This window comes from Nerophis lumbriciformis, linkage group LG26 (assembly GCF_033978685.3).
Source record: "Nerophis lumbriciformis linkage group LG26, RoL_Nlum_v2.1, whole genome shotgun sequence".
Taxonomy (NCBI): domain Eukaryota; kingdom Metazoa; phylum Chordata; class Actinopteri; order Syngnathiformes; family Syngnathidae; genus Nerophis; species Nerophis lumbriciformis.
This window is the reverse complement of record NC_084573.2, coordinates 26,340,951-26,368,006: the sequence shown is the minus strand read 5'-3', so window position 1 is coordinate 26,368,006 and position 27,056 is coordinate 26,340,951. Positions and strand designations below refer to the sequence as shown.

The following is a 27,056-nucleotide window of genomic DNA, read 5'->3' as shown; positions in this document are numbered from 1 at the left end:
AGGCTTTAGATGTCAGACAAAAAGAGCTTAGTCATTTGTTCCTGGTGATTCAGTGACACGCAGGCCATTGTTCATTAACTGCACGGATCAAGAGCAGTGTGTATGTCATCCGCCGCTCGTCCTTTTTTAAGGTATCGTGACATTTCAAGGCTACACGGACATCTATTAGAAAGATCTGTTTTCTAATGCAACTGTGCCGTGTCTCTTTACATGACATCATAGTGAGCGTCCTTCATCGGCAAGGAGGGCATTGCCTTGTGCAACATTAGGAGAAGAAAACAATATTGCATTCATGCTATTGCTATACTATTATCCCATTTGTGTTATGTTAGGTTTAACTTGTGTGGCAAATGTATGGATTTTTCTTTGCTGACGGCCATTATGCAAATAGTTTTCAAAATAAAACAAGTGAATACACTGAAAAGATGTGTTATTGTTTGTGCTATTGTTATTGTTTTGAACGAGTTTGCTCACTGGAGGTGCTCCAGCGTCCTTCCATTTACCGTATTTTCCGCACTATAAGGCGCACCGGATTATAAGGCGCACCTTCAATGAATGGCCTATTTTAAAGCTTTGTTCATATATAAGGCGCACCGCATTATAAGGCGCATAGAATAGACGCTACAGTAGAGGCTGGGGTTATGTTATGCATCCATTAGATGGAGCTGCGCTAAAGGGAATGTCAACAAAACAAATAGTGATTGTACTGACACCTCTACTTGCTGCTCTCTGTTCAACAACCCACTGTTTGAGTTTGTCCTCCAACTGTAGCCATCTCGCTTTGTTCCCTCAGAAACTCTGTTTAGTCTTCTTTACTTGGCGCAGGTCATCATGTTGCTTCCTCCACTTCCGCACCATTGATTAGTTAATGTTAAATTCTCTCGCTGCTGCTCTATTCCCGTGTTCTACTGCGTGACTGATCGCCTTGAGTTTAAACTCTGCGTCGTAAGCGTGTCTCATAATAGGAGCCATTTTTGGGTCTTTACATAAAGTTTAGGTCTCGCAACTACGGGACTTCATTTTCCCCCGTAGAAGAAGAAGTTCTTCTTCTACGGTAAGCAGCCACCGACTTTATTTTCCCCCGTAGAAGAAGCGCTTGCGAAAATGAAGTCGGCGTAGTTACCGTAGTTGCGAGACCTGTTGTGACTCAATATTGGTCCATATATAAGGCGCACCGGATTATAAGGCGCACTGTCAGCTTTTGAGGAAATTGGAGGTTTTTAGGTGCGCCTTATAGTGCGGAAAATACGGTAATGTTTTTTTTTAACCAGAAGTACAATTGCCGTTCAGTCTTCTAGACGTCCATTGTGTTTCTACTTGTATGGATTCTTCATTCATCACTCTAAGCAACATTTTAAGTTTTACAATATAACTAAAACAATTCTTACTTACGAAACCGCCCTATGTGTGATGTCTGTAGGAGTGTTTCCATGCATATTTGTACGTGCTATCATAATGTAATCAAGCGAGCGTCGTTAGCATTAGCTAATATGCTAACACATTTACAAGTGGCTGTGTTTGTATTATTAAATTACAATGGCATTCTTTTTGTATTGTTTCAGTTTGACAAATTTCTCAGTAAATTCCCCAAAATGTCACTGTGGACATATTGAGTCTGTTTAGCCGATGGGAGAGCGAGCTTCCGCAGCTAGTGAGTCCTTGAAGATGACTTCTGTTTTGTTTGAGCAGCCATTTTACTGCCGTGTTACAGACACCGTTTGGAAACAGTTAAAGTATGTAAATAAACATTTATCTTTCTGTGTAAATTACTCATTTCACAACCAATGTTCCCTCTAATTGTTCATGTGTGTGAACAAACACAAAAACTCCCTGAGCATTCAGTGGAGCACATGTGAGCAACATCACACGTGGCAATACCAGCAGCACACCTGTCCCAAACCAATCTTTTATAATAACACTCAAATGAGAGGAGTCATTTTCATGAGATTATTTTGTAATATTAGTGATTTGGCCCACTTGTAATGAAAATAAAAGAAATCTTGTTTTTCATAAGCTATGGATTAGTATTGTACAATATGTCTGGGTGGGGGTCCTGCTTTGGAAATCATTTGTACCCCTTTCAGAGATCACATTTAGTTCCCCTTAAACATCCTCATGTTGCACAATGAAATGTAAGCATAGGATGAAGTGTGCATTCCTGTAACTTTCTCTAGTAACAGCATTCCGTGCTTAATATCAGCAAATTAACATTAATAATAAATGACAGTAGAATAAGCACACGTATGACTGAGGAGTCATAGTCTAACTTTGTGTGGTGTTTGAGTTGTCCGACTTTTTGTGTGGCCATAAACGCACCAGTGGCTTAGTGCTATGCGTGTTGGTGACAGATGACAAGTTGGTTTTGGCGTGGTTTGTACGGCAGAAAATGACTAGTTTTTCGAGATAGAAGTTTTTTACTCATGTTTTTGGTGTGGTTATGGCCGAATATAAACAGTTTTGCTCAATAAAGTGATCGATATAATTCCTGTCCTCGAAGCATCTCGATAGACGTTACAATAATTGAACGGTGTTGACGAACACCGTTAGTGCCGCTTGTTATCACTGTCACTCAGAGTTGCATTGCAAAATTACACAGAATAAATGTGTTTATTTTTGTTTAGAATTCAGATGAGATTTGATTTGGTGCGCGGCATATATTTGCTGAGCGCAGAGGACGCTTGAGCAGTGCGCCATTGCGCAGGCGCGCACCTTAGAGGGAACGTTGTTCACAATGTATATATCTGCGGCTTATAGTCCGGTGCGGCTAATATATGGGGGGGAAATGTTTATTACAAAATTTTGTGGGTGCGGCTTATATACCGGTGCACTCTATAGTCCGGAAAATACGGTAAATCAATGTTCTGTGCACTGCTACTCCACTCTGCTTTCACTATGATGCTGTGATATGTGAACTGCCACAGTCGCTTCTTTATCCTTGGCATTTTAGCCATGTTAGAGCCTTTCTAGTCATTCACATTTTAAACATAAAGGCAGGCCAAAGCAAGTTCAACATTTGAAGTATCCATCATCTTTGCAGCATAAATTGGCGAGTTATATTCCCTGTGCACTCGGCCACTTAGAGTGCTGAGTGAATAATAACAACGATGCTAATGTGAGTAATTACCATTAAAAATTCAAAGCCGCTACCTCGAAAATATGCAACCGCTAGCAATCGGTTCGTGCCCGAATCACGGTTAATGAAAATGTAGCGTGGACAAAGTTAACATGTTTTATTCATTGATGGTCCCCGTATAGAAGCATTTACAATTACATGCTGCACGTGTTTGCTCTTTTATGGCACGCCTCACATTGACTCACAGATGGGCTTTCATACCTTGCTCAGCTGAAGAGCAACAGCCGGCATGAAGAGTGCATCACAGCTCGCATCCATTCGTCTTTTAATGTGACCAAGGAGTCTTGTTTTGTAGCCACAGGAAAATGTTTCACTTGAACCGTATCGACAAGAAGGCCTGACTAAAAAGTCCCAAAAAATCCATAAAAACGCAAACGTGTTCTTCTAATTAGATCTACCAGCTTAAAAAGGAGGCAGTTTCATCATTTAATGGCTTCAGAAGTCCAATGAAAGGTCAAAATCGAAATGTTTTTTGTCATTTTCTCTGAGGTGCAATGGAAACTTTGAACTAAAAAACACTTTTCTGGAAAACATGTCTTAAAAGTCATGCAGAAATTGGAAATCCTCTAAATTAAGCTTTTTCGACGGTAAACAAAGTGTGATGATAACCGTAGAAACAGGAGCGATGCTGGCATAAATGTATCCAAAAACACACATAATGATAAAGTAACAGTATAAAGAAATATAATTCCAGCAGTACCTATAAAACACCACTTGAGGACCATATGGAACTTTCCTGTTCTTTCTCCATTATGTGTCTGTTAGGCCAGGGTTCTTAACCTTTTAGACCTCGGGTCCCAACTTTTTACTACAGAAGTAGTAGAACTTTCCACTCAAATATTGACACGGAATTAGTCATCTTACTCTTGATTTTAATCATGTTCAATAATTATATCTAACCTACTTACAGTTCAACATGATAAACCTTGTCAAATGATATGAAACCATGTGTTAATCACAAAGATCATTATCAAGACTTAGGTCAGGTGGATGACAAATATAAATGCTAATCAAATATACTGCAAAAGAAGGGACTCATAAAAACTGATGAAAAATAAATTCACATACCTTAACAAATTGCTAAAATGAATAATAATGGAAACAATATTAATAATAGCGGAAATACATTTTAAATAAACTGTTAAAAAAATTAAAGTGCAAATTAAAATACAGCTTCACCACTTTAAATATAATTTTTGCGCTTAAGAAACTTCTTTATGACTTTATTTCCAGACTTCTTCTGTTTGTTTTGATATCGTCATTACTGCCACAAGTGGTGGAATAGTGTATTATAACTGAGTAGTAAACCATACGGATTGTAGCTGATTATAAATGTATTCTGAGTCCATGAGACAAGAAATTTAAATGTTGCCTAAAACGTTACCTGTACTTCGCCTATGTAAAATTGTTTTTAAAATAAAAGTTAATCAGCATCGAGGAAGGCATTGCGTTCCACTTTGGAGGTTCTGCTGTGTATTAAAATGCAAATTAAGTGTTTCAAAACTAACGCGCACAAAAAATAAGTGCTACTGGAAAATGCTGCAACATTTTAAAAAAATGCTACAATCACATAAACACAGCAGGATTAAAAAGAAATGCTGCACATGACAAAAGCACCTGCATGAGAGAACCGCTGCAAGTCAACTCAGAGCCAGTTACCAAGGTAACTGCTTATTCTGAGAACCTAACGAACCACCGCCAAGTTTTCAAAAGCTCTCAGACATGATGTGTCTGGTACTTTGTAATCAGTAGATTCAACCATCCATTTTCCACCGCTTGTCCCTCTCGTTAAAACAAAATGGATTCCTGAAGATTTATGTCAGGAGAGGATTTTGAGGTAATGTGAATTTTTTTTTTAAAACTAACGATTTGATTCCGTTACTTGGGGTGAAGTTTCGATTCAGAATTGTTTTTCGATTCAAACTTATTGTCCCAATCTATTATTTGGTATATAAATTATTATAAAACATTTTCAAAACAAGTTGTCGGTTACATAAGCTCCTCTTTGCTACTGAAGTAAGTGCAACGATTCTTTTTTTAAAAACTTACTCTTAATATAATAAAATAATAATAAAAATAAAATACAAAAATCAGCAAAAAAGCTTCTTTAAAATACTAAACAGATTCATAATCAAAAGAAAAAAGAAAAAAGAACCGCGATTCAGATTTCCAGCACCCCTAACAGTTAGTTAGATATATTATTATTATTATTATTAATGTTATAATATAAGAATGCTAAGAAAATAAATATATATCTTGTTAGTCAATTAAAAAAACATTTAACAAAGAGAAACATATTATTTAGTTTTTCATTACTGTAATTACAAAATCTGTGCTATATCCTGTTAGCAAAAAGGAATACATATATTTTCTTAACCTTGAATTCAGATATTTAAACTGTTAAGGTCATAATAAAATTTTAGTTATTTGTACAATTTTTTAAAAACTAAATATTTTTTATTTAATCACTGTAAATATAACTAATATGTGAGCTATTTTAATTCCAATAAGCAAAATAACTAGCCAAAAGGAGCTGAAATGTTATATAATTCCGATTTGAAGAGGAACAGCTCAGATTTTAGTACATAATATTTATAATAATCAATTTGGTCTAACAGAAAGTGCCTAGTTTGGAGAATATATGTATATATACACACATATATATATATATATATATATATATATATATATTTTTATTTATTTATTTTTTTTATATATATATATATATTTTTTTTTTTTTTTTTTCATTTATATATATTGTTTACCTTACTTTTGCATTGTCAAATATAATTAAACTAGATCAACTGTTGCTTTCATGTGCGTTTTTAGCGATGGGATTGCACTTAAATTAATATAATTGTATTCTATATCATTCCTTCACCCTTTTTTTTTTTTACCTATGGTTACATGTTGAATTAATAAACTACTGCATTCAAACGAATGCATTGACTGTGTCCTTAAATGTCTCTCACTTCCCCCCAATATTATTTTAGTGTTACTTTTCTTTCTAAAATTGAGTGTTCATACTCACCTTCTCACAGCGTTTATGTCATTACAACATCTTTAATGCGCAGCATTTTCCTGTTGCATTTCCCAAAAAAAATCATATTGAAAGAAACTCTCATACAAGCACCATGACTTATGTGCCATAAGTCACGTGGCGGTGGAACATGTGCCACCTCTGGCCGCGCTTCCCCCCCTTGGAAGACGTCAGCCAATTGTTTCCTTAAACAGGCTAGCCTCCCTCGGCCTCAGTGTTTATCACCTGAACTTCTCCACCACACATGGAGATGCCATCTTAAGAGCGCTTTCCTGCTCAAACCTCATTTATTTTCCCGGCACGGCCTGGACACTAAAGCACACGCTGAGCCTCCCTGCTATGCTTGCCCCAGTGGAAAGCCATGACTGATCGGGTCCTCTCCTCCTCTCTTTACTTACGGGACATTCCATTCTGCTGGGTGGTAGGAAATATTCCACTTGAAGCTTCCGAGCTCCCACCTCAAAGGGTCCAGGTTCAAAGCACGCAAAAACAAACATGGCTGATTATCACAATAGGCCCAGGAACTTTAACTTTAACTTCAGATCATTTTAATAATTTCCCGGACTGATTTATTGCACGCATTGATTGCTGTTTCCATTGCTGCGCACGTCTGTGTTCCTACTTATGGAATCAAACGCGAGTGTGCTTTCTAAACATGGCAGACTTGGCAACAGACAACGAAGATGACTATTTTTGGACAAATGAGGATTTACAACTAGAGATGTCCGATAATGGCTTTTTTGCCGATATTCCGATATCGTCCAACTCTTAATTACCGATATATACAGTCGTGGAATTAACACATTATTATGCCTAATTTTGTTGTGATGCCCTGCAGGATGCATTAAACAATGTAACAAGGTTTTCCAAAATTAATCAACTCAAGTTATGGAAAATAATGCCAACATGGCACTGCCATATTTATTATTGAAGTCACAAAGTGCATTATTTTTTTTAACATGCCTCAAAACAGCAGCTTGGAATTTGGGACATGCTCTCCCTGAGAGAGCATGAGGAGGTTGAGGTGGGCGGGGTTGGGGGGAGCGGGGTTGAGGTGGGGGGCGGGGGGGGGGGTTGGCGGGGGGTGTATATTGTAGCGCCCTGGAAGAGTTAGTGCTGCAAGGGGTTCTGGGTATTTGTCCTGTTGTGTTTATGTTGTGTTATGGTGCGGGTGTTCTCCCGAAATGTGTTTGTCATTCTTGTTTGGTGTGGGTTCACAGTGTGGCGCATATTTGTAACAGTGTTAAAGTTGTTTATACGGCCAACCTCAGTGTGACCTGTATGGCTGTTGAACAAGTATGCCTTGCATCCACTTGTGTGTGTCAAAAGCCGTAGATAGTATGTGACTGGGCCGGCACGCAAAGGTAGTGCCTTTAAGGTTTATTGGCGCTCTGTACTTCTCCCTACGTCCGTGTACACAGCGGCGTTTTAAAAAAGCATAAATTATACTTTTTGAAACCGATACCGATAATTTTGAAACCGATACCGATAATTTCCGATATTACATTTTAAACGCATTTATGGGCCGATAATATCGGCAGTCCGATATTATCGGACATCTCTATTTACAACCTTTTTTTTTTTTTAAGCTGAATATACTGCTGCTTATAGAAGCAAGCACGAAGGAAGAGTGAAACGTTGGAGCAGACGAAAGCTGGGAGAGGGGGATGAAAGTGATTTTGACGCTATTAATATGGAACTTGGAGCCAAGCTATTTCCACATACATGGATTGCTTACCCAAAATCAACTGGAAACGTGCCTGGCCAGCTGGACCAGACGAACAACTGTCCATCGAGTGAGTCACTTTAATATCGATCATGATACACGCAGCACGTCATTTGCGTTGTTACAACTACAGTACATACGCTGTCTGGCTAGCTGTGTACAAACAAAACATGAAATATGGGCTAATACTTTACAGATACTGTAATATGATTGTACATGTTTTTCAGTCAGTACAAATTGGTGTTGTGCATTACAAACTTAAATATGTTTTGTGTTGACGTAGAAACTAGCTTATTTCTTGCCGTAGTTAGCTTTTATGGCTAATACAGAAGCATGCCGATGTGTTACTACGTTAAAAAAAAAGTTCCTCAGTGTTCGCTCTTACGATAACAATGTCGCTACAGCTTGGGTATTATATAGTTTACAAAACGTAGTTGAAGTATTGTTGACGGTTTTTAAATGTATTTTTAAAGTGATTTAGAGGTAGAATTGATTGCTCCCATATATATATATATATAAAAGAATGTTGAATGTTATATATATATATATATATATATATATATATATATATATATATATATATATATATATATATATATATATATATATATATAAAAGAATGTTGAAAAATGGCACCTAATGGCGATAAGATGTAACTACACTTTTTGTATGAGATCTCAGGCTGCCAATTATGGCCAGGGTAATAGTTAAGATTATTGTTATCAATATTGACATCATGATTACTGATTGTTGAGGTAAAGCAGTGTTGGGGTGAGAATGTAATACCGTCATGTTATTTGTAAAGTCTAATAAAAAGACTATAGATAAACGTTATCCATATATCTAAAGACAAATATTCGGGGTTTTTTATTCTTTAATAATATCAACTTGACAGCTTTTTGTCATTAAATGATCCCTTTATCTCTATTTTTAAATTTTGATAGAGGGAGGTTTTTTAAAATTATTTATTTAAGTTATGTACATTTATATGTATATGTACATGCTGTATCGGGACAGATCCATTAAGAGTTTGAGCAGAAATAGGACGTATAGGAATTAACTATACACAATAAAAAATTAACAATTTGATATGTCACATGAATGGTTTTTGAAGTAATACCTTTGTGACATGAAAAAAACACAAGTAATGTAAAAATAAAAACTGGTGTTTACTTTTTGATATCAAAATAAAACACAAAGCAGTTTGGCTAATGAAGGTAAAGTCAAATAAACAAGCTTTGTTCTTCTCCAACACCTCCTATCAGTACAACCGTTTGGCCAACAAAAATAAAGAGGAGTGACACCTCTCACGTCGAATACACAATCTTCACAGCCTGCCTTCAATTCGATGAGACGACAAAACCTTTTAGCTAGTATTGATGTTATTTGAACACTGATACAGTTTGCAGTTTAATAAAGGAGGAGTGAACATCCCTGTCAACAAACTAAAGACTTTATAAACAAGTTGTGATAACGTTCACGACACATCGCCTGCTGCATGTTTCCTCACCTCATCAACTCTCTGTCACAGCAGCTGATGGATGCTGTATTGAGAAAATAAAAGCAACATCAAATAGTTTTCTCCTTTGCTGTGTACTTTTAGTGTGGGCACAAGTGTGTCTGCCTCCAATATTGTCCACACCTGTCTCTATCTAAACACAGCAGTGCGCTCTTAAACGCACGCCGGGAAGTGAGGGAAAATGACGTTAAACCAAAAATCTCCGGAGCAAAGTCTGTGTCGTTAGTCCGCCATGATTATCAAGCCAAACGACGCTAGTGCGCATGCGCCTGACTTTGTGTTGCCTAAAATGCATTAATAAATGAAGTTTTTTTGGTAATTAAAAAATTAGACGGTGTTACTAACTGTCTGGAATTTTATCACGAATTATCATTACACCGTTAACTGTTACAGCCCTCGTCCATTAACAAGTAAAAAGTCAAGGGCAGTCACGGCATGTTCTTGCCGCCGATGTTGGTAAATTTTTTTAGGGCATTTCGGCAAATGACGAGGGCGGCGGTTGCCGTGGTTAAATTCGAGCCCTGTTAATGTCGACACCCATGTATGCTGTACAGTAATACAAACATTCTTCAAAGCTGTTTGTCTATTTTATGGAGGAATGAAGGTAATCATAAAACTGCCACCAAATGTTATTAAAAAAAAGTATTGAATCGAATCGTTACCCCCAAGAATCGACTTGTGTGGTGCCCAAAGATTCACAGCCCTAAGGACTAACACTAACTTATATACAGTATTAGGTGGTAATTGGCGACATATAGTGGCCACACTAATTTATTAAATTAAGCTCAAGACGCAGTAAGTTGAATGATGCTGACACGTTTGTTACTGGATACTTTCTAATACGCTTCTGCTTTGGAGACTTTGTATGTGTAAGTAATTTTTAGACTTAGACTTAGACTTCCTTTTTATTGTCATTCAAATTTGAACTTTACAGCACAGATAAGAACAACATTTTGTTACATAAGCTCATGGTAGTGCAGGATAAAAAAGCAATAAGGTGCATATATAAATAAATAAATATATATAAATAATATATAAATATATATAAAATAAATAAATATATATAAATATATATAAATAAATAAATAGATTACTGTACAGATAAATATATTGCACTTTTTCACATGCGTCCACGTTTATGGATGTATGTTATATTGTCTTTTTTATTCCAGCGAGTTAATATGCAACTATAATTATTTGATACTTGTTTATATTGAAAAATGCGCTTATACACATGTACTTATATATTTTTTTATATCTTTTTTTGTATTAAAGCACCAATACTTAGTGGGTTTTTGTAGTAGTTTAAGCTCAGAAACAGTCACACTGTGCTAAAGAACAACCATCTTGACAGCAGACTATGGCAGCTTGATCTTGAGTGCGATCCACGAGGCCGATGAAACTGCGGAACAGTCGGGCTCTGGTGTTGTCATTAATATGTGATGGCAGTTGGAGCGGCAACAACTGTGCTTGCAGCAGCCGCGGGGTTTCACGGTTACAGAAGACCCGGGTTGGGTTAGTGTGCAATTAAGTCGGACGACTCTGATTGGGTTACATGCCACAGGTCAGTGCTCCTCTCTGAACAACAGAGGACGGCTTAGATACAGTAGAACAGGGCTATTCAACTACATCATGAAGACGGCCGCAGTTTCGAGAGCCCAAGAGCTCAAGGGCTGGACATGGAAATTTGGATGTTTCGTCAAAAAGGGCCTCCGCAGGTCCCTGGAGACTGCGTTTGCTTATTTGCAAAGTAAACACTTCAGCTCTCACATTGCACTGTCAATAAATTCATTGTTCTGCCCTCGCGACTCGTTTCCAGCGTGTGTAGCTAGACAGATAATTAACAATATGAAGAAACAGAAGCTGGAGAAGTTTTGTGGAGATTGATGTTCCTTCTTTGGAATTATTTCCCTTCCTTAGTTTTTTTTCTTTACACTTCTTCCTTAATTTAGGTTTGTAAGACTGAAAATATAAACATAAGGTAAACTGTACAAAAGTATAACATCCATTGTGTATTTTACATGAATAAAAATAGGTTTAGTGTTAATACATTCACACAATAAACTACAGATGTTTACGCTTATAGGAATTAAACATTATCTACGTCAAACATTGCTCACAATGTATGGGGTAGTGTTGAGTGTTGTCCCGATACAAATATTTTGGTACCGGTACCGGCACCAAAATGTATTTCGATACTTTTTGGTACTTTTCGATACTTTTCTAAATAAAGGGGACCACACAAAATGGCATTATTGGCTTTATTTTAACAAAAAATCTTACGGTACATTAAACATATATTTCTTATTGCAATTTTGTCCTTAAATAAAATAATGAACATACAAGACAACTTTTCTTTTATTATTAAGTAGGCAAACAGAGGCTCCTAATTAGTCTGCTGACATATGCAGGAACATATTGTGTAATTTTCCATTCTATTATTTTGTCAACATTATAAAGGACAGGCTGTAAAAATTGATTATTAATCTATTTGTTCATTTACTCTTAATATCTGGTTATTTTCCGTTTCAACATGTTATATCTACACTTCTGTTAAAATTTAAATATTCCCTTTTTCATCTGTTGTTTGGATACCTTACGTTAGTTTTGAATGATACCACAAATTTGGGTATCGATTCGATAGTATGTCGTTACAGGATCATACATTGGTCATATTCAAAGTCCTCATATGTCCAGGGACATATTTGCTGAGTTTATAAACATAATATAAATTCTTAAAAAATAAAATAAGAGATTTTGTGATGCTAAAAAATATCGATGTAATCATAGTAGTATCGACTAGATATGCTCCTGTACTTGGGATCATTACAGTGGATGTCAGGTGTAGATCCACCAATAGCGTTTGTTGTCATTGTGACGCCGGTGAGCTACGGTGTGTAGTGAAACATGTTTAGCTATTCCTCGTCCTGCAGGGATGATACTTACGTACTTTTTAGAGACGGTATAGCACCGAATATGATTAATTAGTATCGCGGTACTATACTAGTAGCGGTATACCAGGGGTCACCAATGCGGTGCCCGCGGGCACCAGGTAGCCCGTAAGGACCAGATGAGTCGCCCGCTGGCCTGTTCTAAAAATAGCTCAAATAGCAGCACTTACCAGTGAGCTGCCTCTATTTTTTTTAATTTAATTTATTTACTAGCAAGCTGGTCTCGCTTTGCTCGACATTTTTAATTCTAAGAGAGACAAAACTCAAATAGAATTTGAAAATCCAAGAAAATATTTTAAAGACTTGGTCTTCACTTGTTTAAATAAATTCATTTATTTTTTTACTTTGCTTCTTACAACTTTCAGAAAGACAATTTTAGAGAAAAAAATACAACCTTAAAAGGGATTTTAGGATGTTTAAACACATATATCTTTTTACCTTTTAAATTCCTTCCTCTTCTTTCCTGACAATTTAAATCAATGTTCAAGTATTTTTTTTTTTTTATTGTAAAGAATAATAAATACATTTTAATTTAATTCTTCATTTTAGCTTCTGTTTTTTCAACGAAGAATATTTGTGAAGTATTTCTTCAAACTTATTATGATTAAAATTCAAAAAAATTATTCTGGCAAATCTAGAAAATCTGTAGAATCAAATTTAAATATTATTTCAAAGTCTTTTGAATTTCTTTTAAAATTTTTGTTCTGGAAAATCTAGAAGAAATAATGATTTGTCTTTGTTAGAAATATAGCTTGGTCCAATTTGTTATATATTCTAACAAAGTGCAGATTGGATTTTAACCTATTTAAAACATGTCATCAAAATTCTAAAATTAATCTTAATCAGGAAAAATTACTAATGATGTTCCATAAATTCTTTTTTTAATTTTTTCAAAAAGATTCGAATTAGCTAGATTTTCTCTTCTTTTTTTCGGTTGAATTTTGAATTTTAAAGAGTCGAAATTGAAGATAAACTATATTTCAAAATGTAACTTTAAATTTTTTCGTGTTTTTTACTCTTTTATAAAAATGTTAGTGGCTAGCTAGTTAAAATGGGATATTGTGATTTTTTTTTCTTCTTACATTGAAAGAGGCACTGCAGCTGCAGCGCAATATTTGACTTTAAGGTGACCCACAGCGCTGCATTTTCAGCAAAACGCTCCCAGCTTCGAAAGCTCTGACGTGGAACAATGTTGTCTATTTATAAAGGTGTCCTCTCGGCTCCGTTTGTGTGAGGCCTCAATGACACACAGCAACAGATTTGCATGGTAGTTCAAGTAACTCTTCTGTTGATTCCAGTAGCACATGTCGTCACATGATTGTTCTCCCCACTAATTGCGCACCACTCAATAAAATTTACTGTATCACTTTCTTTTTTTTTACTGAGTCAGAACAAAGTAGAGCTTAACAAAATCGCCAATACATTTAAAAAAAACATAATTAAGCAAAATTAAGTTAAGCAAATGAGCATCAAATCACAATGTTCATGTATTTGGCCATGATTTCCAGGGGTCCCAAAACATCTAATAAAAAACTATTATTAAACAGGGTTCGTACGGGTGCTTAAAAACCTTGAAAATGCTTGGATTTTAATGTTGTGTTTTCAAGGTTTGAAAAATGCTTGAATTTTGGGTGAAATGCTTGGAAATGTTCATCATATTTTTCGGCAGTCTAATTCAATAGGCTAATAATAAAATGGGAAAAAATAAAATATGTTTCCTTAAAAATGAAAGCTACACGCTTGATCTGTTGGCTTTGCACGAGCCCTTACATTAGGTTGTTGTCATGCCAGTCTGTGTCGCCCCCAAGAGGACAGTGGTGCATCGGTCCATCATGCCGGGAGGATGTCGTTTTAATGAGCATGATGTATGCATGAATTATGATACAAACAAACAAGTAAACAACAATAGTTAATGTTATTTCTTGTAAGGAATGATGTATACATGAATGTTGATGATACAAACAAACAAGTAAACAACGTTTGCAAACACCAATGACATTGAATAGTCTACAGAAAAACTGCTTAATTTTCTATGCCCCATTCAGTTAATAATAACTGCTAGTTCAATGTTAGGCTTAGGTTTTAGCAGATTTTCCGTATTTTTCCTACAGACAGCATTTGTTGACCTCAAACAGCAAGGCTATGGATTGATTCAAACTGGTTTTGGCCTTTTGAAGGGTACTGGAAAAACTGGAAAATTGATCTTGAAAGTCCTTAAAAAGTGCTTGAATTTGGCCATGAAAAAGGTGTACAAAGCCTGATTAAAGTTTTCCTCTATTTAAAATATGTTTTAATCAGTTTTTGCCTTAGTTTGTGTGCCTGAAAATATATTGGTACCTCAACTTAAAAGTGCACCAACTAAGTTTGGGTATCAAATCCGGTACTTGCACCGATTCACATAAAATCCAATGACTTTGCCACTTGGCGATCACTCCAGCAGCACTGAGAGCGGACTCAGCCAAACTACCTCTCAGTAATGTTGCAAAAAGTTGAATGTTGCAGAAAGTGAGTTCAAAAAGCTCCAACGTAAGTCAAGTAAGGCGCCACTTTTCCAAAAATGCACTAGCTTGATGCTAATATACATTGGCTTTGCTATTGACATGCTGCTGATTAGCATTACCGATTTTAAATGGCGATTTCAACGCCTCCAAGTTTGTCAATGAAAACTACAAATAATATGCACGATACAATCAAACAGCTGATGCGTAATAAGTAAGATTTTTACAGTATTAACACTTTTTTTGGGTGCAACTAAAAAAAAAACCCCACCATAAACTATACACTACTGCCATCTAACGTCTTGCACTTGCAACCGTAATTGCAACTTAATGTCATACCTACATACTCAGAAATGTTATAATACACAAAAGTACCAAAATTTGTACCATTGAGTATTGGTATCGATTCCCAGGTACCGGAAACCGGTACCGTATTGGTTCAAATGTGAACAGTACCCATCCCTAGCGCCAACTTAATGCGTGTAACATTTTAGTTACAAGCATTCTCGCCATTATTGACTTAGCAAATCCCACAGTAAACACTGTTTACATCCGGTTTTACTCGCTAGCATTAGCTCATAGCTAGAGATCGACTCAAATTTGTTTTTCCAACGATGGAAAGGAAGAAAGTCAGAGTGACGGATGGTGCCGAGAAAAAGTGGATGATTTTCATTGAATTGAAGAAAGAAATCATCAAAAATCTGGCGACGCGGGTGGAGTGTGGCACACTGAAGCAGAATGTTAGAATAATATCCAAACGGTTGAGATTTATGCATAAATAGTATGGAGAAGCTGCTGATGGTGTGTTTGACGGAGAAGCAGCTGGAAGGAGATACCTTAGAAGTCCACTCTCCAATGCAAATGCTGTACATTATTACTACAATAATTCATAAAAATTCAGTAGTAGTACATTATTTTGTATTGTTTTTCATAATATTTATTACCAAAAAGTGTGATTTTATTTTTAAAAGCATGTTACATGTTGAAGTTGTATTGTTTTTTTGTTTTTTTTGCTGGGGCAAGCACCAATTAAATTAATTTTCATTTATTTTAGTGGGAGACGTTGATTTGAGATACAAGTGTTTTGAGTTAAGAGCGCTGTCACGCAACCAATTAAGCTCGTAAGTCAAGAAATTACTATACATTTGAAAATGTCGACAGCTCAAAACCCTTTTTCTTCTCACTGACCAATGCAAACCTGTTATGAGAGGTTTTTTTTGTTTTTTGTTTTGTTTTGTTTTTCCAAGATGAAGCAGAGTTACAAGTGGGGCGGGGAATTCCCCCCCCAAAAAAGTGAACACTTTTTGCGGAGAGTGGCACTTTTCATTACAACTATGTGAGTAATAAAGTGTTAAAAAGGGTAAACTATAGAAACCAACAGTCTGCTAAGATGTCGCGCAAGCTCGGCACGTTTTTTTAAGTCAACCGTTTCATTCAAACTCGGCCACCGTCAAGAGCTCTCTTTTTCCCACCAGTCACACACTTACGGCCTTCACAATAATAGCGCTATGCGTCACATTCACTCCAATTGCGGTAACACAATAATGATCTCTGAAAAATAGCTGAAGCGATACTCATGTGTACCAGTGATACATGTACTAATTTATTGGTTATTTTAAAAAGTTTAAGACTTTATTTTATAAATTGTTTTAAAAAAGAGAAACATGTGCATGAACATGGGCTAATATGTCACATAGATGCATGCAAATATTCGTGAACTGGAATTTCATCATAGGCAAAAGTTTTTTCCAAGCTGAAGCTTATTAAAATCTATTGATCCACTATGTCACAGAATCAATCGTATACATCAGATTTTGTATGATTATGTAATTAATGATTTTGTATCAAAAAAGGCCAGAAAAGTCAACACTTTACACTTTGCGCTATAGGTAAGGTTGTATTTTTGCCTCATTTCTGTGAGAGTCCTGCGTGTGACTATCCAGAACTAGCTGCAGTGCGCTCAAACAACTACCAGGTAGCATCTGTGAGCAGATAATACTGTATCATCTCTTTCTCTTTCCAACTCTTTCTTTAAGAAAAACTAACCCCGACCTTCTGTATCTTTGCATAACCATGTGTCAAATACTGTAGAGTAAAAATACTCTACAATTGTTTGGTCCTAAATAAAGCATTTTCAAGCATACCTGGCTAAATAAACTTAAAATATTACTAATACAGTATTAATGGCCATCAGAGTGTGCTGGTCAGTATCCTGGCCACTGATTGGCTTAGCCTCAACCAGCTTTACTATATTGGTAAATGTGACTAAAGGGTGTTATTTCATGTTTAGAGGGCTCTCATAAAAAAATGCATTTAAAAGTTTGTAAACTGGCTTTTTTATGCCCTAGCTGTGAAAGTATTTAATTTATAATAAATGATTCCTACTTCAATTTGTCCGGAACCAGTTAACGACTGTATTTATTTAATTTATTCATTTGTATTTGTGTGACCAAATATTTGGTGTGTGTAATCTGTATACGGTATATGTGTTGTTACTATAGGGCTGTCGAATGTTTTTTGTTTTTTTCAGATTAATCACATTTTGAAATTTGGATTAATCATGATTAATTGCAGGTGATGATTTGCTTGTATAGTTAGAATTAGCTTAAAATAAGACCCCAATATTCGTAAACAAATGCAGTTTTATTGTCAGAATGTCATCCAGGAACGTTTTTAAACGTTCTACTTGAACGCATGTCACTTATTTGCACAAAACTCAGCAACAGTTTTATTTAAAGTTCTTTCAGGCTGCACACCAGTCGGAGTCTCGCCACTCATTTTGGTACTGGCGAATGCATTGATTTGATTATTGACCGTATAGCGCAACGGCGTCCAAAGTGCGGCCCGCGGCTATTTTTTTACCAACCAGGCACGTTTAAAAAATGTTATTCCACAAAAAACATAAAAAGTGCAATAAAGGGGCAAACAGGTCAAATGTAACGAGTAAAAGTTGCAATATTGACTAATAACACAAAGCTGCCATTTCTTTTAAACTGTCATTGCTCAAAAAATAATGATGAATTAAAATCAATGTTGTTATGAATTATTGACTAATTCAAGGCTCCAATTACGTCACATCCAATATTTCTCTTTGAAAAATATTTTTTGGCGGGAAATAGTGCATATTTTTTGTGTGTTGTTTTCTTCGGAAAAAAATGCATAAAACCAAAAAAAAAGCCATTAAAAACAGTAAATCTTTTATTGACGGATAGATCTGAAGTTGACCTAGACACTTGAGCGTTGAAAGTAAAAAAAAAAAAAAAAAAAAAAAATGTGTGACGTATTTTTATCACTTTTATGAATGTGGTCCTTAGTGGAATTTTTAAAAACTATTATTGCTCAAATAATCATTAATTAAAATCAATGGTGTTGTGAATTATTGATCAATTTAAAGCTAGGATTATTTCACATCACATCAATTATTCCGCTTTGACATTTTTCGTGTGTGTTTTTGCCATAAAAAAATATATTTTTAACAAAAAGGGCATAAAACATTTTTTTTTAATTTATATTGACAGACATGAAGTTGATCTGGAGCAGTGGTTTTCAAACTTTTTTTTTTACCAAGTACCACCTCAGAAAAAACATGGCTCCCCAAGCACCACCATAATGACTAACATCAAAATACGGTAGCATAGTAGGTCTTAGTATACATTTAAAACTAGGCAGAGATTTTATTTAACAACATTTTTGGCCAGTGTATCATTACACACAATTTGAACAGTAACACTGTGTTTGAATATTTAATTAAGTGATTATTCGGAGCCCAGTACCACAGTTTGATCTAGCTATTTAAATGTTGAATTTTTTTTTTTGTATCTATCTTTGATTTTTTATTACTAAGACCCTCCCGGGTCCCCCGACCAAACTAGAGGGGAGGCCGAAAGGTAAAAAAAATAATATATATATATTGTATTCGTTTTAAAAATGAAAAATATAAAAATGGCCCCCACATGCTTTGATTTTTTTAGTGCGCAGCCCTCAGTGGGAAACGTTTGGACACCTCTGGTGTAGCGGATAAGGTAAAAGAGCTTGTACAGTCAAAATAAATTGCATGATTAATCTAAGTGTCATGATTAATGCGATAATTTTTTTAGATTAATCACGAGTTGACTCGGTAATTTGGACATCCCTTATTGTTACTTTTTTGTATTTCAGGTTATGTATGTTAAAATATAAACTATTTCCTAAAATGGGTGGGGGTGGCACCATTGGGGGCATTGCCCAGGGCGTAAAACTAGCCAGGACCGCCCCTGGATCCCATGGTGCTCTGCATAAGTAGACACCTGTGGTGCATCATATTCATTTCAAGAATTCATGCAGTGAATATTAAACCTTTCAAAACAAATGATGCATCTTTTTGTTTCCTTTTCCTCCCACTCAGGCGCATCATCATCAGTCAAAGTTGCTGAAAAAGGGGGAAGAAGTTGTCTTACCTATTGTGGTGATCACAGTGATTGCAAAGTAAAAAGAGCCGGCGAATGTCCACTGCACGCCGGCTTTGTGCGGCTTGAGCTCCAGCACCACCTTCTCCAGCTTGTCAAAGTCCTCCTCGGACAAGTTGTAGGTGTGGAGCAACTCGGCCCGGCGCAGGGAAACCTCTCCCCTCTGACTCGTCTCCTCCTGCGACTCCAGCGCGTCGAAGATCGCGGCGCCCACGATCAGGTAGGTGAAGGTGCAGATGATGAGGGCGAGGGTCCGCACATTTTGCCTCTTCATGGTGTCGTCGCGCGTCAGGGAGACCAGCCAAGAGCGAGCGTGGGTCTGGAGGACGGAGAGCTGGGCTGGTTCATGGCTGTTGTGCTGCCTGGAGGAGCTCTGTGTGTACTTTATGAGGCAGGAGCTGTCCATTCAGCACCACTGCTCCTCCCCCTGCACCTCCCCATCTCACTGTCTTACATCGTGTGACCACAAGGGGCGCCATCATCTCTTTAATCCTCATTCAAACACTTTTCTACCAGGTACACTTGGGACACATATGTTAAATCCTAGGTCCGGGGCCACATCTGGCCCGTCACTTCATTTTATGTGGCCCGCTACATCATTTTATGTGGCCCGCTACATCATTTTATGTGGCCCGCTACATCATTTTATGTGGTCCGTCACTTCATTTAATATGGTCCGTCACTTCATTCATTGTGATCCGTCATGTCATTTAATGTGGTCCGTCAGGTCATTCGATGTGGTCCGTCATGTCATTTAATGTGGTCAATCATTTCATTTAATGTGGTCCGTCAGGTCATTCAATGTGGTCCGTCAGGTCATTCAATGTGGTCCATCATGTCATTTAATGTGGTCAATTATGTTCTATAATATGGTCCGTCATGTCATTTAAGTTGGTCCTTCAGGTCATTCAATGTGGTCAATCATGTCATTTAATGTGGTCCGTCATGTCATTTAATGTGGTCAATCATGTCATTTAATGTGGTCAATTATGTTCTTTAATATGGTCCGTCATGTCATTTAAGTTGATCCGTCAGGTCATTCAATGTGGTCAATCATGTCATTTAATGTGGTCCGTCATGTCATTTAATGTGGTCCGTCATGTCATTTAATGTGGTCAATTATGTTCTTTAATATGGTCCGTCATGTCATTTAAGTTGGTCTGTCAGGTCATTCAATGTGGTCAATCATGTCATTTAATGTGGTCCGTCATGTCATTTAATGTGGTCAATCATGTCACTTAATGTGGTCAATTATGTTCTTTAATATGGTCCGTCATGTCATTTAAGTTGATCCGTCAGGTCATTCAATGTGGTCAATCATGTCATTTAATGTGGTCCGTCATGTCATTTAATGTGGTCCGTCATGTCATTTAATGTGGTCAATTATGTTCTTTAATATGGTTCGTCATGTCATTTAAGTTGGTCCGTCAGGTCATTCAATGTGGTCAATCATGTCATTTAATGTGGCCCGTCATGTCATTTAATGTGGTCAATCATGTCATTTAATGTGGTCAATCATGTCATTTAATGTGGTCCGTCATGTCATTTAATGTGGTCAAATCATGTTTTTTCAGTGTTTCCCCCAGAAAATGTGTTAGTTAAGGTGGTGGGAGAGGGCGTCGCCCGGGATAGGCGGCAGGACGGGGAAGGGGGTGGGTGGGTGGAAGGAACAGTGTATCTCGGCCTGTCGCCATCACGTCCCCACCTCATCGCTGCCACCACAGCCTGGGGGGGCAATAGACTACAGACTGATTACATTGAACACATTGTTTATTAAAAAATAACCAAATAACAATATCTTATAATAAATAAAAATATTAGTGAAATAAAGAAGCCTACAATTTTTGGTTGTGTTTTCCGCTCCATTTGCAGAATGGCGATATACGATATACATCTCGATATTTTATCCGTAAAGTATAAACAAAACACAAAACATGTCTTAGTTACCTGAGATACTAAGTATGTCATTATTAGTAAGTCAATATTTTGACTTAGTAATTTGATGTTAGTTTGTCTAAATTGTCAGACGATCGCTTCTCTGATGTCTCCATCATGTCCAGAAGTCTCTTCTTTATCTGGACGTCTTCTTTCACTGCATTCAGCAACTTTGTCTCGATTGGAAGTTTTCGTTTTAGTCTGTCGTGCTTGTGGCTGTTGAGTTTTGCCTAGTGAAAAAAAAAATCATTTTTATAAGGATTTTTACAAAATTACATTCAATAATCATGAATACATTATTTGGGATAAATCCACTTTCGCACAGGTGTAAGATAGTGAAATGTTATTTACAACATGTCAAATAGCCCTCAACATCGTCGGGAAACAATGTGTGTCAATAGAGCACTTAGAGGTATTTTAATTTTGACAGAAAAAAAACAACATTTAATGCAACTGCAGTTTTACTTAACTCAATATTATTTATTACAAGAAACTACTCAAAGCATTTTTAATACAACCCTATTTAAATACATCTAAAACAGATGAACTTTAATATATGCTTGCCATCTTGACTTCTGATTCCAAAGCAAGTATTTTTGTCACACTGTTGTCAAACAATGATAATATTAAAACAAATGGGCAAAATATGATTCCACATTGTTGAAAGTGGTCATCTGAGAACATTTCTAATTGCAGTGCAGTTCATATAAAAATTGCGGGGGGTGTATATTGTAGCGTCCCGGAAGAGTTAGTGCTGCAAGGGGTTCTGGGTATTTGTTCTGTTGTGCTTATGTTGTGTTACGGTGCGGATGTTCTCCCGAAATGTGTTTGTCGTTCTTGTTTGGTGTGGATTCACAGTGTGGCGCATATTTGTAACAGTGTTAAAGTTGTTTATACGGCCACCCTCAGTGTGACCTATATGGCTGTTGACCAAGTATGCTGGCATTCACTTGTGTGTGTGAAAAGCCGTAGATATCATGTGACTGGGCTGGCACGCTGTTTATATGGAGGAAAAGCGGACGTGGCGAGAGGCTGTCCTCACTCAGGTCCGCATGCTGTCCTGGACTGCATGCGGCTGTTAAGGGGTGAAGGTTTCAGGTGAGAAAGGAGGCTAAAGGCAGAGCCTTTAAGGCACGCCCCCAATATTGTTGTCTGGGTGTAAATCGGGAGAATGGTTGCCCCAGGAGATTTTCGGGAGGGGCACTGAAATTCGGGAGTCTCCCGGGAAAATCGGGAGGGTTGGCAAGTGTGCCCCAGATCTGCTCGCATAGTTGGAAGTACAGCAAAACAACTCTACCGTAACCACTTCTTCCACCTGCGTCGACTGCTTGTCTGTACTTTCCACAAATCGCTTTCAGTTTAGTGCCGATAGTTGTTTTTGTGATGTCCTGTTTCCGTTGAGGAAATTCCTCAGATGTCCCTCCAAGTCCGTACCGCTCCAAAATAGGGTAAGAATGTCACCATACTTGGACTGGCAAGTTTCCCAGTCAACACTTTGTTGAGTTTTGTTAACTTTAAACTCCAAAACGATGCTTAAAAGTAGCTCTACTCCTCTGTCAGTCCACGTATATAATTCTTTCTTGCCATGACTCGCCATTTTTGCTATATGCCGCCTCCGGAAAGGACGTTTTGGATACTTCTGATAGGCTAAAATGGTCTTAAGTCCTAGGCTACAGCGCGCCCAGTATTTTGACATGCTTATGACACTCAGTGTATGCGTTTGCTTGGGGACAGAGATAGTTTTTTAAATTTGCACGTGTGGCTGGAGATCTTGTTAAGATGTTAGTTTAGGCGGTGGCTCTTTGTTGTTAAGGCGGCTGCCTTAACAACCAAAAAAATGTGGTCAATCAGGTCATTTAATGTGGTCAATCATGTTCTTTAATGTGGTCCGTCATGTCATTTAAGTTGGTCCGTCAGGTCATTCAATGTGGTCAATCATAATATTTAATACGGCCCGTCAGATCATTTAATGTGGTCAATCTTGTTCTTTAATGTGGTCCGTCATGTTATTTAATGTGGTCAATCATGTCATTTAATGTGGTCCGTCATGTCATTTAATGGGGTCAATCACGTCATTTAATGTGGTCAATCATGTTCTTTAATGTGGTCCGTTATGTAATTTATTGTGGTCCATTATGTAATTTATTGTGGTCCGTCATGTCATTTAATGTGGTCAATCATGTCATTTAATGTGGTCAATCATGTCATTTAATGTGGTCAATCATGTTCTTTAATGTGGTCCGTCATGTCATTTAAGTTGGTCCATCAGGTCATTCAATGTGGTCGATCATGTCATTTAATGTGGCCCGTCAGGTCATTTAATGTGGTCAGTCTTGTTCTTTAATGTGGTCCGTCATGTTATTTAATGTGGTCAATCATGTCATTTAATGTGGTTTCGTCAGGTCATTTAATGTGGTCCGTCATATCATTCAATGTGGTCCGTCATGTCATTTAATGTGGTCCGTCAGGTCATTTATTGTGGTGAGTAATGTCATTTAATGTGGTCAGTCATGTTCTTTAATGTGGTCCGTTAGGTAATTTATTGTGGTCCATTATGTAATTTATTGTGGTCCGTCATGTCATTTAATGTGGTCAATCATGTCATTTAATGTGGTCAATCATGTCATTTAATGTGGTCAATCATGTTTTTTAATGTGGTCAACCATGTCATTTAATGTGGTCCGTCAGGTCATTTAATGTGGTCCGTCATATCATTCAATGTGGTCCGTCATGTCATTTAATGTGGTCCGTCAGGTCATTTATTGTGGTGAGTAATGTCATTTAATGTGGTCAGCAGTGTTGGGTTAGTTACTGAAAACCAGTAACTAGTTACAGTTACTAGTTACTTTATTTCAAAAGTAACTCAGTTACTAACTCAGTTACTTACACCAAAAAGTAATGCGTTACTGTGAAAAGTAACTATTTAGTTACTTCTTTTTTTCTTCTTTTTTTTTAAAAGCTCCCATTAATGCCCTTTTTGCCTTCATTTCAGTACTGTTATTGCACTGGAGAATAATACAATCTGTTGATCAACTTGACATGCATTTTTATTTTCCTTTTAACATAATTAATGAAAATCAGTGCAACATAAAAAGGCATTCCTCCTTTCTTTAAACTTGGACCAATGACCATTAATAAAAAACAAGTTTAAGTGCAACATAAGAAGAAACATCATCTTCCTTGAAACATAGGTAGTGAAATAAAGCCTGACATCTGGAGTGATGCTGCTGTCTTCCACACTTGGAGCCATGGATTGTAGAATACTTGTTTTCAGTGGCAGGATCATTGACACAGATGGTGAAGTTTCAGTGCTCAGTAGAGATGGAACACTTTTGAGGGGTTTAAGCACCTGGAGGACCTCATCTGCCACGCTCACATCATCATCAGACAGGGTGACATTTGTCTTCAGGGTGTTGTGGGTCAATGCAGAGTATATAGCTGCCTGCTGCTCCAACATATCATAAGTGGAGTTCCACCTCGTTGGGACATCATGTATGAGCAGGCAGCTTTAGCATTTCTTGCTTTGTCTTAAGCACATGAGCAGCTGTTGTGCTTGGGTGGAAGTAAGAAACCTTCCTGATCCTCCCAAAGAGGCACTCCATCCTATAGACTGAGATTCCCTTCTGTGATGCCAAATTCACTACATGTGCAAATTAAGCACCTATCTGTGGTCCCAGTCCTGCCTCATTCTCTGTAATTATTTGATTCTTGGCATTATCACGTGTGACTGGGATATCTTTATATTCCATTCCTCCACTGCTTGTGTCAGTACCTGCGCAAGGTGACTCTCGTAGAGGGGGCGTGTCTTCTCATCTCCCAGTCTGCTGTGATGAAGTGAGCGCTTATAGTTCCGCTGGACGTCCAGCCGTCTGTCATGAGCGCAACAGATGATGCTCGGGATAGTTCATCCACAACTTTTTTCTTCTCCTGCTCATAAAGATCTGGCACAATCTTATCGCTGAAGTGGGTGCGCGACGGGATGTCGTAACGTGGCTCAAGCACGTTCAGCATGTATTTAAAACCCTCGTTTTGCACAACCGAGTCTGCACTTATAAACACACCGATTCAATGGCGGGGGCGTTCAAGCTCCTCCGTTACTCCGCTCGCCATGACCACGCTGTGTGTGGACTGAACGTGCCAACAACTTTTTTTTTTGTTTCACGTGTGTGCCTCCCCACACCCACACCCACACACACATAGACCGCGCCTCTTTTCTTCTCTCCGGCTTGTGACAGAGGAAGATTCAGAAGAACGACACCGCAGCGCTTGTTTCTAGCCAATACTACATCAAAAGTAACGTAAAATAACGCAGTAACGCATCATGTAGTAACGGTAACTAAATTACTGAATTAAAAAAAATAACGCGTTAGATTACTAGTTACCGCCGAAACTAACGGCGTTACAGTAACGCGTTACTTTGTAACGCGTTAGTCCCAACACTGGTGGTCAGTCATGTTCTTTAATGTGGTCCGTTAGGTAATTTATTGTGGTCCATTATGTAATTTATTGTGGTCCGTCATGTCATTTAATGTGGTCAATCATGTCATTTAATGTGGTCCATCATGTCATTTAATGTGGTCAATCATGCCATTTATTGTGGTCCGTCATGTCATTTAATGTGGTCCGTCATGTCATTTAATGTGGCCCGTCAGGTCATTTAATGTGGTCAGTCTTGTTCTTTAATGTGGTCCGTCATGTTATTTAATGTGGTCAATCATGTCATTTAATGTGGTTTCGTCAGGTCATTTAATGTGGTCCGTCATATCATTCAATGTGGTCCGTCATGTCATTTAATGTGGTCCGTCAGGTCATTTATTGTGGTGAGTAATGTCATTTAATGTGGTCAGTCATGTTCTTTAATGTGGTCCGTTAGGTAATTTATTGTGGTCCATTATGTAATGTATTGTGGTCCGTCATGTCATTTAATGTAATCAATCATGTCATTTAATGTGGTCCATCATGTCATTTAATGTGGTCAATCATGCCATTTATTGTGGTCCGTCATGTCATTTAATGTGGTCCGTCATGTCATTTAATGTGATCAATCATGCCATTCAATGTTGTCCGTTATGTCATTCAATGTGGTCTGCCATATCAATCAAAGTCGTCCATCATGTCATTTAAACTGACCCGCCATGTTATTTAATGTGTTCAATCATGTCATTCAAGGTGGTCAGTCATGTCATTTATGTGGCCTGCCATGTCATTTAATGTCTCATTATTCACTTAAAAGAATCGTTTAAAAGCCTCGATCCGTTCGTGAATGTCACATCTCTAGCAGACAGCAGGTTGCAAATCGTTTGTTTTGGTTGCAAATGTTTTTGTTGGTTTTAAATATGATTCCTTTGAATTTGCAAAAGCATGTTTGGTATGGAGTAAAATCTGTCTTTTTGTGCAACCGAACAAAAAGTGGATTTTTTTTCCGAACGAACAATCATTTTGTTAAAAAAAATGTGTTTTAGAAAAAAAAAATTTTTTAAGGTTGCAAATCATTTTTGTTGGTTAATAATGTTTTGGGGGTTTTTTGCGTAAAAAATATTTTGTTGGGTTAAAACATTTTTGTGTGCAATTTATTTTCTTGGTTGCAAATAATTTGGGGGTTTAGACTAGTTTTCAAACACCAAAAATGGATTGGAAATAGAAATATACATATTTTCGAACAAAAACAATGGATTGAAAATAAAAAAATGTATACATTCAAACAAAAAAAATGGATTGAAAATAAAAAAATGTATACATTCAAACAAAAAAAATGGATTGGAAATAAAAATATATATATTTTCAAACAAATCATGGTGGTACAGGGGTT

At 37.1% G+C, this 27,056-nt stretch overlaps 1 protein-coding gene across 1 annotated transcript in view; it reads right to left on the bottom strand.

Moving 5' to 3' along the window:
* Nucleotides 1–19,652, bottom strand: part of kcnk3a (potassium channel, subfamily K, member 3a) — an 82,793-nt gene extending 63,141 nt beyond the window's left edge. Inside the window, exon 1 of the mRNA XM_061987091.1 lies at nt 19,304–19,652. Coding sequence (XP_061843075.1) covers nt 19,304–19,586 — 283 coding nt within the window. The 5' untranslated portion in view covers nt 19,587–19,652. The remainder of the gene's footprint in view (nt 1–19,303) is intronic.
* Nucleotides 19,653–27,056: the final 7,404 nt, after the last annotated feature.